The 18,631-nt window shown below is 36.2% G+C and overlaps 1 protein-coding gene across 25 annotated transcripts in view; it reads right to left on the bottom strand.

Annotated features, from left to right (window-relative positions):
- PCM1 (pericentriolar material 1) overlaps positions 1–18,631 on the bottom strand; it is an 84,013-nt gene that overhangs the window by 37,697 nt on the left and 27,685 nt on the right. For 24 of the 25 annotated variants that reach the window (XM_058720047.1, XM_058720045.1, XM_058720049.1 and 21 more), the window contains 14 exons: positions 17,701–17,917; positions 15,732–15,930; positions 14,304–14,477; positions 13,635–13,792; positions 13,284–13,519; positions 12,018–12,172; positions 11,749–11,878; positions 10,642–10,782; positions 9,949–10,139; positions 7,461–7,664; positions 5,900–6,119; positions 5,649–5,794; positions 4,941–5,131; positions 2,727–2,898 (listed from right to left, as the gene is read on the bottom strand). In XM_058720047.1, coding sequence (XP_058576030.1) covers positions 2,727–2,898; positions 4,941–5,131; positions 5,649–5,794; positions 5,900–6,119; positions 7,461–7,664; positions 9,949–10,139; positions 10,642–10,782; positions 11,749–11,878; positions 12,018–12,172; positions 13,284–13,519; positions 13,635–13,792; positions 14,304–14,477; positions 15,732–15,930; positions 17,701–17,917 — 2,534 coding nt within the window. The remainder of the gene's footprint in view (positions 1–2,726; positions 2,899–4,940; positions 5,132–5,648; positions 5,795–5,899; positions 6,120–7,460; positions 7,665–9,948; positions 10,140–10,641; positions 10,783–11,748; positions 11,879–12,017; positions 12,173–13,283; positions 13,520–13,634; positions 13,793–14,303; positions 14,478–15,731; positions 15,931–17,700; positions 17,918–18,631) is intronic. The other variant, XM_058720052.1, reaches the window with a different exon arrangement.

Genomic DNA, 18,631 nt, shown 5'->3' on the forward strand with positions numbered 1-18,631 from the left:
TTACTGGAAAACTGTAGATATAGTTTACTAGATTTAGGTAGATAAAAACATCAACAGGCTATAAAAACATTTTTACAGAAATAAACTAAATACGCAAGTATTATGAATGCTAATGTGCTAAATTACTTTGAACTTTAATGTTACATCCTTCTCATTAAACCATTTTCATTGTCAAAAGTTGCAAACAAAAGATCTAGCATTCATGAAGCAAAAGAGTGGGAAAGAAAAATAAAAAGGGCGCCTGGGTGGCTGAATTGGTTAAGCATCTGACTTCAGCTGAGATCATGATCTCAAGGTTTGTGAGTTCAAGTCCCACATCAGATGGACCGTCCCGCTTTGGGTGAGCACAAGTCCCGGAGGTCCCTTCAAGTGAGCCCCGCCCCTTTATTTCTCTCTCTCTCCCCTCCTCCCACCTCGCCCCTCATGGGATTCTCTCTTTCTCTCTCTCTCTCTCTCTCCCCACCCCTCATGGGATTCTCTCTTCTCTCTCTGCCCCTCGCTCACTTGTACCCTCTCTCTCAAAATCAGTAAATTAAAAATAAAAATAAAAATAAAAATAAAAATAAAAATGAAAATGAAAATGAAAATGAAAATAAAAAAAGGATGGGACATACAAGGAAAAACCAAAACACATGCAGGAACAGCTGAGAAAGAGCTGTGTGTAACAGAGGGTTTGGGAACACACAGATCTGTTGTCACCTAAAGCAGTTCAAAAAGAACTGGAATTTGGTGAAAACAATTGTCCATGCAACTGGTAATTTACTCCTCCACACATATAGTTTAGTTCTAATGGTGTACTAAACACTGACATCCTTTAATATATTAATAGGTATTCACTGATCATCTAAGTTTAAAAAAAATATGTATGTCTACAGGATTTCTCAGAAATTTTAACATGCCAATGTGCTTGATATTATAAATGTCTTAGAGGAAAACATAGTCAGCAAGATGTCCCAAACTTTTTATCATAGAACCTGACACGAACAGTGTTCTGAAGAATGTGATTTGGGAGACTGAACTATAGGATTCAACTCAAGACAAAAGTTAGCAAACCTATATTCTACAAGCCAAATTCAGCCTGCTGCCTGTTTTTGTATGGCCTGGGAGCTAAACTGATTCTTATATTCTTACATGGTTGAAAAAATATCAAGAGAAACAGTTTGTGACACAAATTGTATGAAATTCATATTTCAGCACCCACAAAGTGTTATTGGAGCACAGTCACTTGTTCATATTGTTTTTGGCTGCTTTTGTGCAAAAATGGCAGAAATAAATGGTTATGACAGGCACTATATGGTCTGTAGTATTTATTATCAAGCCCTTTACAGTAGGAAAAGTTTTCTGACCCAGCTCAGGACTACAATGTTTCATGTGACCTCTTGTTATCTCCAGCCATTTAATTCAGGGAACCTACCTAATAACAGTTGAGATTTTGGGGAGGTCTAATCTGAAGTAGGTCAAATATCTCAAGTAATACTAGATATCCAGATCCATCCTTTTTTACTATCAATTATGTACAAAATATGGATAGTAATGAAGTAAAGACCTTCCAATAGTAAAGCTATTCACTAAAGCTTTGAATAGTGAAAGATGGAATAGAATAGAAATGAATAGAAAGCTTTGAAAGCTTATGATGGAAATTCATTCAACCATCATTTCTGAATGGCAACTATGCCCTAAACACTGTTAGGCTCTGACGAGGGAGTATTTTAAAGAGCAATAAGGCGTTTAATGGAAAAAATGGTTAGCAAAGCTAAGAAAAAGTCAGGAAGGTCAACCATAGGATTCCCAGAGTCTAATAAACAGTTGAATTCTAAGAGTTTTTGTTTCATCACGTAAGAAAATCTATGATTTAATAATTAAAGTGTCAAAATGTTTATTTAAGAGCCCAAGACATGCCCAATCCATAACTAAAAAGTAATGTGAATTCTGTATTTGTAAAGGGCTAGGAAAGACAAAATCAAAGAGATACTTCTTACAGAAGAAATACTACAATGAACTGACCTCTAAGTTTTCATCCTTCTAAAAAGTATTTTCTGAAATAAATAAGAGTAACAATAAAAAGGCTATTTTTACCAGCTGGCCATCAAAACTGTTTTCCAGATTAACACACACATGAAAAAAAGCTATAAAAATATTAAATGATTAACCGGACTCAAACCAAGTAGTCTTTTATACTATATGAGTCAAAAGTTTTATTTGGGAAGACTATTCTATTAAAAAATATTAACAGTGAGAAAAAAATATATGTATAACACTGAGAAACACAAAAAGATATCCTGACTCTGACTGATACCATATTTCACTGATCTAATAGTACACTCCACATCACATTTAGATAGGCCTTAAGAATTTATTTTAATCAGGAGCTATGAATCAAGGAGCCATCACTTTACAACTATCGTCTAGAAGTTAATATTAGTTTCTAGCCCTAAAGTGAACTTAAAGACTGACAGCAAACCTGGGCAAAAGACACTGTATGGGTCACATCTTCTCCTTCCAAAATGAATTTCACGAGATACTCTGATCAAAACTGTGATACCAGGGTTAGCAGTAGGTGTATGCCCGAGAGGTACCTGATCAGATTATCAGTTTCACATTCCCAACGCTATCAAGCCGAACAACAGAAGCAGCCTGCCTAATTATGTTTTCAAATTATATATAATTAGATGTAATCACAAAAGTGACATTTAAGAATATAATGGATTATGTTCACAATTAAGTACCTTTGTTTTTCTGCTCCAATAGAAGAATTGCTTTCAAAAGGTTTTGGAAAAGCCATATATTCTGTTTTCCCTGAAGAATTCTGGGCTAATGGTTGCTGTTGTTCAGTGGGTGTCGAAATATTCTGAGAAAAGTCTCCAAAATTAGAAGGAAATAAAGGGCTGAAATTCATACCTAATAAATAAAAGCAATGGATAAGACAACAACAAAGTGCCTGAAGACCTAAATATAAAATTAAAAGACAGTTTTAATTAAATGTGCCACTCAAATCCACCAAAACAAAAAACTATTAAATACGTTAACATTCACTTGTTCAATCACTGTTGACATAGCTCAGTCCACTAGGTTTTCCACATTGGTAATACAAAAATGGATAATGATCCTCACCCTTCAGAGTTAAAAGTTAGATGTAACAGTACCTGACCTTTATCAAATGACCGGATACTGGACTCTACTGTAGGCATTTACCCGTCACTCTGTTTAATGCTCAAAACAACGCCATGACACGGGTATTGTATTAATTTTACCAGGGAGAAAATTGGCTCAGAGATTAAACAGCTAGTAAATGCAAGAGCAGTTCAGATCTCAGGTCTGCACAACTCCAAAGCTTTTATTCTTTCCACTCTAATTTAACTGGGAAAACAGATCAAAACTAACCCTTTACCATACAGTGCCATATCAGATGTATTTGAGGGGGCTACTAACAACTCGGGGAGAGAAAGTGGTGAGAAAAGTCTTCACAAAATTACTTTGTGAAGAATGAATGGTCTTCGCCCAGAGTTGACACTGGTATGAAGTATATTTCTGCAAAGGAATTACATGTGCAATTATTTATATTATGTTACTTAAAAATCTACTCAAAAAAACGTTTGTTGCCAATATTTATACCCAAGAACTAAAGTGCTTGTTAAATTTGTTAATGCCACTGCTTTTATAATCTTGCTAAGAAAATGCACTGCTCTTTTTACTTATTTATATTCACAGAGCCGTCCAGCTCTCCAAACCCTTTTCTCCTCCTATATTCCCTGGCAAACACCTTCAACTCCATTTCCTTCATGACACGCTACATCTAACTGATCACCTAATGTATTCTACCTCTAGAATTCTTCTGAATTGCTCCTAGTCCTGTACCCCTCCTGCCAATGCCTTGGACCAAGCCATCATTCCTTCTCTAATATTACTGCAGCAGCATTCAATTTTCTATTCACCAGCAATATTCTTAGCTCCTCTCCCAAAACTCTGCAACACTATCACTAGTATAATATTCCTAAAATAGAAATCTCATGCTAACCCCCTGCTCAAAATCCTTCAATGGCCCTTCGGGTTGGCCATGGAAAGTCTAAGCTTCTTTCCACAGTACAGAAGGCCTTTGCTGCTCTCCAGCCACATCAATTACTCTTCCCCTGTGATGGCCCTAAACACTAGCCAAACTTAATCACTTCTAAATTCCCCACATGATCTACTGTTTCATTGCTTCGTAACTCTTAAGTGTCACACTGATTAGAAAGCCTTTCCTCTCTCATCTCCCTGGAAATAAATTGTGTTCATTCTTTAAATAACATGCTTTCTGGAAGAAAAAAAAAAAAAAAAAAGAAACCTGCTGACAATTTTTTGCCCCAACAAAGAGCAGACCCCTCACCTCACTTGCATCACTGCTACAGCACCCACGGCATTGTGCTGAGCACCTGACACCCTGAGAGCTTCCTCACTAGACTCTAAATTTCTTTAAACATTAGTTCTACCCTTCTGAATCCCAGTCACTTATTTGGCATCTGAAACATAACGGGTACAGAAAAAAGGCCTGAATAAAAGCCTAAAATAAATAAATTAAATCTAAGCCTAAGCTAAGCTTCTGTCTAGGAGTGAATCTCCCTACCAAGACATGCAGCTCCTCTAGAAGGACGCTGCTTTAGTCATCTTTACTCCCCTCATGCTCTACGCGGTGCCTGGTGTGTTGCAGTCATGGGAGAGGATCATTCCCTTTCTCCTTGATAAATGGTTGCTGAATAATTCAAAGGTGTAAGACTAAGCAATCTTCATATGCAGTTTACTTAATTTCATTAGCAACCATTTTAAGTTTTTCACCATAAAGAATCAACACAGACGAGTCTGTAACTTTCTTTGCAACATCAGAAGGGACAGATAAAAATCCATGCAAGAGACAAAACAGTATTCCCGAGCACTTTGCATTTATTTTCAAGTTTTCAGTCACTTACCCGGTGCAAACGATGAAAAATTAGTAAACCCAGGTAGGTTAAACAGATTTACAGGCTGTGAGGGAAAGCTGAAAGGACAAAATAAACTGGGAGAAGAGGTGTGAGATGCACCACTGCTTCTTTCCTGGCTTCCGGGTTTTTCTGGGTGCTGAGTTTGTTGGCGCATAAGTTCATTTAGCATTTGTTTCAACCTGTAAATATTTAAGAAGCCAGTTAACTTCTAAGTCAGTTATATTATCTTCTGTTTAAAGTAGGTTTAAAGAAAATACATGTAAAAAGTGATTCAAAACATGCAGTAGAAATGGCCTGTTTTGAGAGTGACAGCAAACATCTGCTTGTCCTGCAGGCTTACTTCAGTAACTTGGCCTTTGGAACAAGAAGTGCACTTGTCACTTCGATCAGACAGTAAGCAGAACTCTAAGAAATTGACAGATTTTTGATGCTGGAAGCTTCACAGAGGTATAATTTACATAGCATATAACTCACCTAATAGAAGCATAAAGTTGAATCCTACAAATTTTTAAAACCAAAAGTCTATGGTATTAAAAGGGAACACTGGACAAGTCACTGTTTATAAAATCCTCAGGAACTGAAAATGTATGAGTATCCAATTTTGCTCCTGCCCTTTTCTCCCAGAAGATAACTAGAAAACCCCTGCTCAGTTTTAGCATTTTCCATACAGATCTACTGCTTCTAATCACAGATTACCTTTGCACGTTATTCTGTTGCCACGTCAGCTGAGTATAGCACTGGTTCAACTGGTGCATTATAAGGTGTACTTGCGGAGATGCAACATTGCTGGGCATGACACTGTAGGGACCCGTGAGAAGAGTTTGTAGCAGACAAGATAACGTCTGTGGAAAGAAAAAATGTCCTAACAGTTACTGATGACTTGAGAAAAAATGGGCAACGGTTTAGAAGCAAGGTATAAAAAATTTACTTTTGTAGTAAAACTTTACCTGCTGGTCTTGCATCAAAGTCTGACAAATATTGACACTGAAATCCAGTTGTTTCTTTAGCTGATTGATTTGTTCTTGCCATTGTTCTTTCTCCTCCACATAAGAGAGTTCCGACACCCAACGAAGGTTTTCTTGGCGCTGCATGCTGATATTCTGCTGTCTTGTCTTGGCTAAAGGACGATAATTTCCATCTGCTGAAAAAGGGCGACTGTTCTTCCACCTAACACAGATTTAAAGCATTAGGTCACCGTATGTAATTACTTGGTTTTTAAAATCTGGCAAAAAACTCCTGATACTGTGGTTCACAGAGCAGTATTTTCTTAAGATCCAAGTTTAAGTTCAAAGGACTCAAAAAGTATAGAAAATGAGGGGGAGGTTGAGGGAGGGAGAAAGGGAATGCCAGATTTCTAGCCTTGTGCAATTATCATTTGTAAGTTTTTTCCACTCTTTTTTTACTTAGGTTTTACACAGAAGTGTCCATAGAATCCTGTACTCTGCAAAATGAACATTTTATTACAAGCATGTTTCCACTCTTCATGCTTTAAACTTAGCCACATGACATTCCATCAAGTGGAACTACTTAACCATCTTTTATTCACGAAACATATTTTACTGTTAGAAATAACAATGTAATGGATATTTTGTTGACAGGCCTTTGTCACCATCGATAATTTTTAGTTTTGCTTAATTCCCCCAAACAGGAGCAAAGATCAAAGCTTATGAATCTTGATCCGGTCTAGTTGGGATCTACCTTGGCAAAACTCTCACGGTACAATAAAAAATGTATTTGGTCTTTATCCCAGGTGCCCGGCATAGAGCTCCCAAACCCTAGGCATCTCCTGAGAGGTAGAAGGTCTTTGCTACTCACTCAACCATAGCTAATGACTCTTGGCAGGCACTAGATAGTTTCATGATAAGGGCAAGTCACTAAAAAATCAACTAGGTGTTTACAGGGTTGGAACTTTCAGCCCCATCTTCAACTTCGAGAGACAGGAGGGGCTAAAGATTGAGTTTAATCAGCAATGGCCAATGATTTAATCGATTGTGCCTATGTGACGAAACTGCCACAAAAAACCCTTAACAGCTGCTTAGAAGAGCTTCTGGGCTGGTGAACATATTGAAGTGCTGGGAAGGTGGCGCACCCAGAGGACACGGAAGCTCTGACCCCATGCCCCACCCATTCCTTGCCCTCTTTCATTTGGCTTTTCCTGACTTGCACCGTTTATAACAGGCAAGTAAATGTGCTTTTCTGAGTTCATGAGTTGTTCCAGCAAATTGTGAAACTTAAATAGGGCTTGTGGGAACCCCCAAATTTTTAGCAAAGTCGGACAGAAGTGTGAGCACGTGGAGACTTGGGATTACAACTGGCATCTGAATGAGGGCAATCTTGTGGGACTGAGCCCTTGACTTGTGGCATCTGCCCTAATTCTAAGTAGTTAGTGTCAGAAATGAATTGAATTGTAAGAACACCACGCTGGTTCAGAGAATCATAGAAGCACTTAGTGTCACAAAGATGTGAAACATCAGGAATTAAGCCAAAAGTTAAAACGGTGAAACTAACCTATTCTTAGTTTCTTTTACATTATAAGAGTTTTGATTCACACTGTTAGGAGGATACACTGAAAAGTTATCATTGGAACTGGCTTCTTGCTCTTCTTCTTCCTCCTCTTCATCTGTCCGAACTATTCCTTCAGAAAGGTAACCGTCTTCATCTCCTTCTTCATCTAGTGCACACTGAGTAGAACCTCCCCAAGTTGCCACTGTTCTAGAGATTAAGACACAAAAAGTAAGAGATCATTCTAGGATTAGCTAAATACGTTACCATCGACTATGTGCCACACATTGTACCATGTGTGTACATATACATATGTACACTTATATATAAGCATAGATGTACTGATCTATACAATTTCACTTAATCATAGTAATAAAATGGATGGTACTCTTTCCACTGCTGTTATACAGAATATGTTTACTCTGCCTTCCACAACACAATCCTTCAAATAAATTAAAATAGTAATCATAACCTCCTGAACATTTTTCCTAAATGCCCTTCAATTTTTAACTTGTCCTTGAGTGACAGTTTTCTAGATCAGAGCTGTCCAAAAGAACTTTCGGCAATAGTAGTAATGATCTACGTACGTGGATCCAATACAGTAAACACTAGGTACACATGGCTAATGAGCATTTAAAATGTGGCTGGTGTGACTGTGAAAATGAGCTATTTTTTTTTTTAATTAAAAAAAATTTTTTTTAGGGGCGCCTGGGTGGCTCAGTCGGTTGAGCGTCCGACTTTGGCTCAGGTCATGATCTCGCGGTCTGTGAGTTCGAGCCCCAGGTCGGGCTCTGTGCTGACAGCTTGGAGCCTGGAGCCTGCTTCCGATTCTGTGTCTCCCTCTCTCTCTGCCCCTCCCCTGTTCATGCTCTGTCTCTCTCTGTGTCAAAAATAAATAAAAACGTTAAAAAAAAAAAAAAATTTTTTTTAAACATTTATTCATTTTTGAAAGACAGAGAGAGCACAAACAAGGGAGGGCTAGAGAGAGAGGGAGACAGAGAATCCGAAGCAGCTCCAGGCTCCAAGCTGTCAGTACAGAGCCTAACGCAGGGCTCGAACTCACAGACCGCGAGATCATGACCTGAGCCAAAGTTGGCCGCTTAACGGACTAAGCCACCCAGGCGCCCCTAATTTTTTTTAATTTTAATAGGTATAGGCAATGCAGCAGCTGCCATACTGGAAAGCACAACTCTATATGTACTTTTTAATTTAAGTTTACTTATTTAGTTAGAGACAGAGAGAGAGAGAGAGAGAGAGAGAGAGAGAGAGAGAGAGGGAAACGCACACAGGGGAGGGTCAGAGAGAGAGGGTGAGAGACAGAATTCCAAGCAGGCTCTGCATTGTCAGCACAGAGCCCCACACGGAGCTCGAACTCATGAATCATGAGATTATGACCTGAGTGGAGATCAAGAATCAGATGCTTAATCAACTGAGCCACTCAAGCGCCCTGGAAAGCACAATTCTAGAGCCGTGGTTCCCAAACCTAGATGCTGATCAAAACTATCTAATTTTTCTGAAGTTTAGATGTGTGTTACTCACTCAGAACAGAAAAAAAACACTGTAGGTATAATTTGATAAATAAAGTACAGTTTGGGACTTCAAAATAGGAAAAGTTCTTCTAAGAGGAAGAGAATAAGGTTTGATGCAATGTTCCAGAAATGCCATCTGAGGATATCAAAAGGTTAGGTCCCAACAAACTTGAATTTCAAAATGCTAGCTCTGAGGGGCACCTGGGTGGCTCAGTTGGTTAAGCATCTGACTCTTGGTTTCAGCTCTAGTCGTGATCTCATGGTTCCTGAGCTTGAGCTCCGTGTGGGGCTCCACTCTGTGCAGAGCCTTCTTGGAATTCTCTCTCTCCCTCTCTCTCTACCCAGCCCCTGCTCACTCTCAAAAAATATATATATATATATATGTATAATAATAAAATAAATTTAAAAATAAATAAATTTAAAAATACATAAATAGAAAATGTTGACTCTGAATACTCCTATATAGATAACTAACCAATCTTACAGATGGCCAATTTTTAAGAAATATTCTAAATATGGAGATTTCAAATGTAAACTCTAAAATCTAAATGTTTCATGTAATAAAACCTTTCCTAACTAATCATTAGGAAATTTACAGACAGGAGATTTTTAAGAAAAAAACATGCTCATTTCTGGCCTGATAGGTAAGTACTATAAAGTAACAAACATTTTGCTTTTTTAAGCTTAAAACATAACTAAGAAAATACGGCTTATATACTCAAGAAAATCTGTATCACCATTTGATCAAGTGCCTTAGTTATTAAAAAAAAAAAAAAAAAAGAGAGGTGATGCTATGAGAAGTTAGAACAGGAAACAGCTGGATTTAGTTAAATTGAACCACTAAGGTGATGCTCAAACACTAGCCTCCAGGAAACAGCAGATGTGTGCTGAGAGGGGAAATGAAGCTGCCCATCCTACATGCCTTAGGTAGGTAATGTTAAGAAAAAGACTGAAACATCGCTTACTTTTCCGTTCTACTCTGCTGAGGCGTACACAGGTTCTCAGATCCATCACTTCTCAATGAAATAGCCACTGGAGATGTAGTTTCAGCTAGACCTTGCCTCCTCTGATGTTCAGCCATCAGAGCTTCAAGCTGCTTTCTTCTCTGTCTTAGCTCTTCCCTTAACATCTCATGTCTTCGCATCTCTGACCACAGCTGTTATTTTAAGTCAGTCAAGTTAGTATAATATACTTGGATTTGTTTTAGCCTTAAAGAATGTAAGACAAAGAGTTCTGTTCTCCCTCTATCCTTTTTACACTAAGATATCCACAGTTAAAATAATATTTTTGTGGTAAGAAAAAACGAGGCAATCAATTCTTAATAAAAACAAGTAGTAGCCAAATTCACTGCGTCAACTATTTAGAGAAAGTTATGATGTTTTCTACAAATCACACACAAACAAAATGGAAAAGAATAGGTCTTTCTAACAGAAATGATTAGTGTTCATTGTAACTACCCCTTAAACACAATTCGGCCAAATATTTGCTAATAAAGAACAAGACTATTTTGAAAAGATCCCAACTTAATGACTTTGGGAAGGAAAAAAAACACTAAAAGACAAAACAGGCTGCATTTAAAAACATGTTCCACAGATACTCAGTTTTCCTTCTTTAAGACGTGATGTAAGACTCAGGAACAACAGTACAATATACAATACCTCATTATCTACTACTGAAGGATCTTCAGGCTCAAAACCAGATTTGCTTGTACTGGTTTCATTTCCATTAACAGCTGGGGTTGAAGTAACAGCTGGGATATATTTTTTTGTGGGACAATTACCCGCACTAGTGGCTGACAGCTAAAAAAGGATTAGTAAAAACTATTATGAGGAATTAAAGCAACTGTGTTAATTTCATAAAAGCAGTTATTTCACCATTTCACTGGGGCTCTAATTCTGTATTTAACTTGTCATTACCAGACCTCAATTGACATCTTGATCCAAAGAAAACCTGACATAAGAAAACAAAGATGAAAACACAGGATAAAGCTAAAGACTAGCAGCCAACTCTCAGGAACAACAGAGACAAGAAGGATAAAATGTTACCATGGAAAATTTCAAATACTCAACCCAACTCTGATATGCATCCCTCTGGATATTATTTAGACTATGGAGAAGGGAAAAAGGATTAGATAAGGTAGAAGAGGTTAGGAGAAACATAATTTGATGTGTTTCCCTTTCACTGAAAACAAAACCTGACTGAAGAATAAAGGTAACCAAAACATTTTAAGAAATATCTCAAAAAGAACTGGTGTTCCCTTCCTGTATCAACCTCATTCCCACTCCTGATTACGTGACATGGTCAAAGTTTGCTCATTCTCTGTTCTAGTTCAAAGATCCATACATACAGTACTATTTAATATGCAAACTACAGATAAAATATTTTAATTGATTTCCTTAGATAATCCATGATGGTTTAAGGGCCTTCTTATATAATTTTAGGCCAATACAAGATGGAAACGCTACTCCCTTAAAGGCAAAGCTCAAACCAGAATGTTTTAATATAATAGTTATTAATACTTATGTTCTGAATCTAAAGCTGTCTAGTCCAAGTGAAAAGATCAAAGTAACAAAGTCAATTCCTATATGCTATCTTTCACAGTGTAAATGTAGTTCCCTAACCTCTTTCATAAGTTCATCCATTTCATTAATCATAAAACTGATACAAACGTTATCACGTCAATACTAGAAAAAGAGTACTTTAAATGACATTAGGTTTTAAATATCTTTTTTTCAAACAAATGGGAAAAAAAAGTTCCTAATTACCTGTAGGTCAGGACATGCCTTTTGCAATGCTTGAATTTTCTCTTGAATCCCAATCAGCTTCCTTCTTTCTTCCTGCAAATGTTTGAGCTCTCTCTGTTGCTGCTGTAGTTTAGCCTCATAAAATTTCTCTCTATAATTAAATTAACATTATCATATTTGCAGACTCCAATAAATCTTATAACATTAAGCATGATCTAATACAGTAGCCATTCGAGTGTATATAAAAAGCACTCAATTTTTATTAAATGAAGGCCATGAGCTTAACATACCTTGCCTTTTCATTTATTCCAGCATCTTTCTGTGTTTTATTGGTATTTCCTCTAGTGTTATTTGCATTCTGTTTGTTGCCTTCTTCTGCTGGGTAGAAATCATCCAAATTTGAAGTATTGGCAGAGATAACCCCTTGATCTGTTGCATCATCATCCTAAAAAAAAAGAAAATAATTAAATTAAAATAATCTTGATATCTAAAGACATTGTCCAATGCATACCTTAAGTACCACTATTCCGTAAAATTTATGTAACATAAAAAGGAGTAGATTAATAAGTACATGATTTTTTGAGAGCACTGAAGTTCATCCTCTACCAATGGCAGGAAAAGAAGTACTAAGACAACAACAAAAAGGTACATTTATAATCTGAATTGCCAATTACCCAATAATGACAAATATTAAGTTGCCTTTTCTTATTTTGACCAGATACAGAGCTATCAAAGAAAAGCTTTGTAAAGAATATGAAAAAGATCAAAAACACACTATCGGATCTGGGAACTCTTGATATTAAATAATTTTTCTTAAAATGTAATTTTTACATTAACAATTTCAAATAATCAATGTCTACTGTCACTTGCTTAAAATTTCCTATTCTCTCACTTTAGTCTTCAGTTTGCCAAACCGGTGCCAATAGCTCATAATACAAAAACGAATGAGAATATCTCACATCTGTCCTAACTACTGGAAAAACAACTAAAGTTTTTACCTTCCTAATAGTAGGTCCACATCTACTGTTTACATTAATGTACTTATTAAGGTGCTGAGGTGGTTTCTGGGGAGTGAACTACTACATTTTCTTAAAAAACATTTAATTCTACATAATTTTATATTAACTCATGCTTTCTCTGAAGACCTCAACTGAAACTTTAACCTTTGGAAACATCGTTTTAATAAAACCTTAAAGAGTTAGTGGTGACTCTTGATTATAACACTGGTTAGCCAATTTTAAGTTTGTAAATGGGTATTATTTGGTCTTCTTATTTATCTAAAAACCTAATTCATTACTAGTATGGATAAGAAACTGCAAAGAAACTGAGTTCGGACACAAGAATAGAGAGGCTGCATGAGGCCTTTCCACATAATAAATAGAAAAATTAAAGTTCAAGAAAAAATACAAAACTGCCGTAAGTTATAGAAGGCCATGAGAGGGTGCCTGAACAACTGAATGATATCAACTCCAACACTAAAAGAAAGTAAATGACTCAAGAATTATTTCAAGAATTATTGTTTTGACACACAGTTCTTTCAGTCAAGCAGTATTTACCTGTACCATAGCAACAAGATCTTGTAACTGTCTAAGTTTCTGTTTTGCAGCCATAAGTCTATTGATCTTCTGTTCAAATTCAGCATCTTCTGGAGCCTCATCAACCAGACTGCTCCTATGACTAGTTAATGAAGCCCCACTGACTCCCTCATCTTCTGCTTCTTCCTCCTCTTCCTCATCATCTTCACCTTGTGCAACATGAATCCCCTGTTCTCCTTCTCTATTATAGTGACAATCTGTTGGAAGCATGTATAATTAAAATCAGTAATTTAACTTAAGAACAGTACTAATGAAATAAAATACACTTAGAAAAAACAGTATGTCAAAGTTATCATCAGTAGTCAATCATACCTAAAGAAGGAGGCATGTTTAGAGCCCTTATGTTGGTAGCAGATCTGTTGTTAATTTCACAATTAGAATTGCCTGATCTCCCCTCTCTATTATTAGAAACACACTGTGCATTAGAATTACTATTTACTTCATTCCAAGTGGCAGCTACTTGTGGATTTCTAAAAGAAAGAAAACAGCCTGATGTTATTTATTTAAATAAATAAATAAATAAATAAATAAATAAATAAATAAATTTTCCAAGTTTTAGAACTGCTGATAAAATAATTCCAAACTAAGATCATCACTGGCTATTATTCCATTTAAACTCATACTGTGAATAACTGGCTCTTGCATTTCATAAACTTCTATTAGGAAATTTAAAAAGAAAACATCCAGAAAATCAAAATTATACCTAAAAATAAAGAGGTAGGAAAATGTTAAGATACTTCTTATGGTTTACCTGCATTTGATCTCACAAACAGCAAATTTACTAAACTACTGTACTCCATGCTTCTCTATTTGTTTATCTTTACAGGGCAAGTAAGATTATACTGGCCAAAATAGTAGACTTAAGCAGACTTACAGGAGAAAAGCTTAAATAAAAAGCAAATAGCACTCTTTTGAGGGTTTTTTGTTGCATATCAGAAATATCCAAGTAGAAGGAACATGTTAGAAAAACAAAATTGTTACCGAAGGTTAGTAACAGGCTCAGAGTTTTCATGTTCAGAATCATACTCTGACTCTTCAGTTTCTTCATCTTTTGTGTTTTCATTTACAGCATCTGTCATCATATCTGATGTTTGTTCATAATAATGAACTAATTCTCTCAGTTCATTCAATCTCTTTCGAACTTCATTTAACTTCCTGATAAACAAAATATAAAATATATATACATATATATACATATATATATACAATAAAATACCCATTTCAGCAAAACAAAGCATGCAGTATTCTCATATACAAGCAGCCAATACAAACAAAATTTAGCCCTAGTCAAACATCCAGGGGGCGTGACTATAAAGAAATGAACTTAATTTCAAGGATACCTTTCTTACTCAATATCTCACCACTCTATTTTCTAATGTCACATTAGGGACAAAAGCTTTAAAACAAAAACTTTCAATGGGGCATCTGGGTGGCTCAGTCGGTTAAGCATCCAACTTCGGCTCAGGTCATGATTTCACAGTTGGGCGGGTTCGAGCCCCACGTCAGGCTCTGTGCTGACAGCTCAGAGCCTAGAGCCTGCTTCAGATTCTGTGTCTCCCTCTCTCTTTGCCCCTCCCTGACTCATGCTGTTTGTCTCTGTCTCAAAAATAAACAAACATTAAAAAAAATTTTTTTTCAAGTGTTCACTTGAAGCAGATTTGGTTTCTGAATCAATAGTGAAGTAGTAAGTATTCAATTCAAATACTACTTCTCAGCTGTCTCTCTCTGTCCCAAAAATAAATAAAAAAACGTTGAAAAAAAAATTTAAAAAAAAAAAAACAAATACTACTTCTCAGGCAAATCAGTGATGTAGGCATTACGAAGCATTTATAGAAGGCTCCTGATTTGAAACATACAGAGATCTATACAGTGTATAATAGGTTTACCCAAATTATTAAATTTGTAGAGTTTCCATTAAGTGCCAGAAACTAAGCCAATGTTTTTTAATGTGTAAAATACCTTTATGAATAGGTATATTATTATCCCTATTTTGCAGATGAAGAAACAGAGGCTTAATGAGTATTAAGTTATTTGTCCATGGTCACACAGCCTTCCTTGTGAGGTATAATTTCAAGGCTTTCTGATTCTAGAGCCTGAACTCTGAATTTAGAATCATTTGAATATTAAAACATTTTAATGTAATACCAGCTACTTCTAATCTTTTAGGTGGAAAATGGGAATGCATTAGCTCACAAAAATTATCTGTATTACAATGTCACATTTCTCTTGGACAACTCAAAGAATGCAGTATCACACACACAGTTTCTACCACCTCTTAACAATTCTAATTTATCATAATAAATAAATTCAGTTTTTCTAGAATTTTCAACAATTCAAGAAAAAAACCCATAATTTATCTCCATTATTCAATTCTAATCTATGTAAACAATGTTTGTAAAAATGTTTTACTGGAGTTTTTCGGTTGGATTCAGATGTCCTTCATTTTCACTCTCATTCTGAGCAGCTAGAGAAGCAACAGGATAAGGAACAGATGACGTGAGGCTACTGGCTTCTCCACTGACTGGTGCTAAGCCGGTGGGGGCAGAGGGAGCCACAGCTGTGCTTCTCTGATCCACACTTCTCTGTGGAGAAGCTGAGGAAGGCACAACTAACAAACAAAAGATCAGCTACCATAAATAAACAAATACGGCATCAAGTAACAGTTGGCTTACATATGAAAATAAAAAGTAAAATATCATTAACATCTTAAATTCTGCAGATTTCAATTTTAGGAACTTCAGGACAGAGCAGCCAGGCCACTTGTTCATTAACATGTTCCTAACCAAACACCACAAACTTAAAACAGCAAGAAAACAGTAAGGAAAGACAAGGTGGAAATCGACAAGAATTAGGATATTCCACTTTAAAAAGTAACCAGTATACTCTCCTGATAAACCGGATTCTAGGTTAAACTGACTGCAGTACCTTCATACCATGAAATACAGACCAGCAATAAAATTTTCTAATTAGATGATGGCTAACTTTCTATAGTCCTTGAACTATATGTTAATTACTTTTCTGTCCACCTGGACCAAAGATACCTTATGCCTTTAAGGGCAATGAATGAAGATTAAGAATCTTTGCACAGATCTATCTCCATCACTTCAAAACTATTGTCATTTATCTTTCTCACAGGGATGACCATCATTATTTGTTGCTCACATTATCAACTGCTACAGCTGGTTTCCAGCAGTCTCTTCGCTCTATTCCTTAACTGTTCTATCTTTTGCTGCTGCTTTCACAGTTTCCCAGTGTGAAAAAAAAATCACTTTTTAAGAGTCATCAGTAGGCAGAGTGCTACTTTTTTTATGTATATAAAACTGACTACAAGGCCTTGAGTACAACTTTCAAAGTTTAAATTTTTCTTAGTTGTGTTCATCTGTATAGGAAGGATAAGCATTGGGATTACATTATACTCTGGAAAAGGAGAGACCGGTAAAGGTTAGGGAAAAGAAAGGAGGATGTTTCAGGCAGAAATGCATGTGGCGGGGGGGGGGGGATGCACAGCAGACAAATAGGAGATGGGTAAAAAATAAGGAACAGGGACTCCAGAGATGTTTGTTCTATCCCTGTCTTTAGTAAAGAGCAGCAGGAATGCTGAATGATGACCAGCTGGTGTTGGTCCTACTAATAATCAGTTTCTCTTGCTAGAGCTCCTATTACTGACTGTTTTTAGGTAAGAGAAAGGGACCAGGCATGAGAAGGTGTCAAGACAGCAACTGAGGACTATTTGAGAGCGGCCGAGTAAGACATCTGTGGAGCAGAAAAGTGGTTCCCATAGTATAACTAGTTCAACTATGCTCTTCCTACTATACCCACCTAAGATGACTGTTTATATATTTCAAAAAAGTTACCAAGTTTTTATAGGTTATATAGCCTGTAAGTTATAAACTATGTAAGTTATACGTTTTCTGCACTAAACCCTATGTACTACATAAGTTTTTCGTGTCTCATTTTTTTGGTATACTTTCTAAATCTGTTTCGTAGTTTTTAAATCAAAGTACTAATTTGGATTAGTGTTCCTTCAAAGGAAAATGTGACTATGCTAAAAAATCCAGTATATGTCCAAGTATCTAATAGTTTACCTTCTCTTTTTGTTTCCCCCAAATCAAAATCCTACCAATTTTTCAAAGCCCAACTTTATTCTTTCCCTTTACTGAATTATAGAACACATCGACCATCTATCTTGTTATCATCACAGATTGCCTTGCAACTTAAAAACTTTCCCCATGCAAGTCCTATCTCCCCTCAAATACTGTCATTTTCTTGAGGAACTATGAGTACATTCGTTCACCAGGTATTTACTAAATAACTATCAGATGCCAGCACATACACTCATGAGTCTTCCACCTATCCTTGCTGAACCAGATTTACTTACATGATGAGTTGTTCAGATGCTGATCTCGAAGTGTATGAAGTTCTCCAAGCAGTTTGTCCATTTTTTGTTTCTTTTCCTGTAATACTCTCATTTTGCTAAAAAGCTGTACTTTCTCATCAGGTACGTGTTCTGAAACAGATGGATTCCTGCTCTGGGAAACCTCCCTAGTTAATGAAAGACTTTCTGCCTGTCTTCTATTGTCTGGAACAGTTGGAGGCTTATTTAAAAATAAAAAAGAAGAAGAAGAAGACCAAAGCAATTAAAGGTTTCATTCTCATTTTAAAAAAGCATAAACATTCTTTCTAAAAAGTGATAAATATTTGCCGAGATTGTGCTGGTGGGTAATTATATGCCTTTCCATACTATTTTCCCGATGTGCCACTGTAACATATATACGGTTTTATGGACACACATAACTAAATTAAGGCTAGAAATGTCATACGTTATATGAACTTACAAAAATCTCATTTTCTCTCTTGCCATCTTTTTAGAATCCCCATCATGAACTTTAATATCTGAACCTATCAGTTTTTCCTACCACTTCTTTCCACTAAGGCTTGGGAAATCATAAAATGAATAAGCCACCATTAAGCTTAAATTTTAACTTCTGCTACATTTGCATCAATTTTTTTAAGAGAAATATAAGATTACAGATATAGCTAAAGCTCTAGACATACCAACCCCCAATCTCATTACTCTCTCCAGACAGAAACACAATCTCGAATTAGGTTTCTACCTTCCTCACACATGTTTACGTTTTATTACACCTACAGAAAATATACATCCTTCATGCATTTTTACACCGCAGCCAAGTGGTACCCTTCTTAAACTCGCATTTTTCATTTATCAACTCTGGCTCATTTACTGTAACTGGTTATAGGATTTAACTCTATGCATATATTATAGTTTATTAATCCATTTTCATGTTTAT

This window comes from Neofelis nebulosa, chromosome 3 (assembly GCF_028018385.1).
Source record: "Neofelis nebulosa isolate mNeoNeb1 chromosome 3, mNeoNeb1.pri, whole genome shotgun sequence".
NCBI classification, from domain to species: Eukaryota; Metazoa; Chordata; class Mammalia; order Carnivora; family Felidae; genus Neofelis; species Neofelis nebulosa.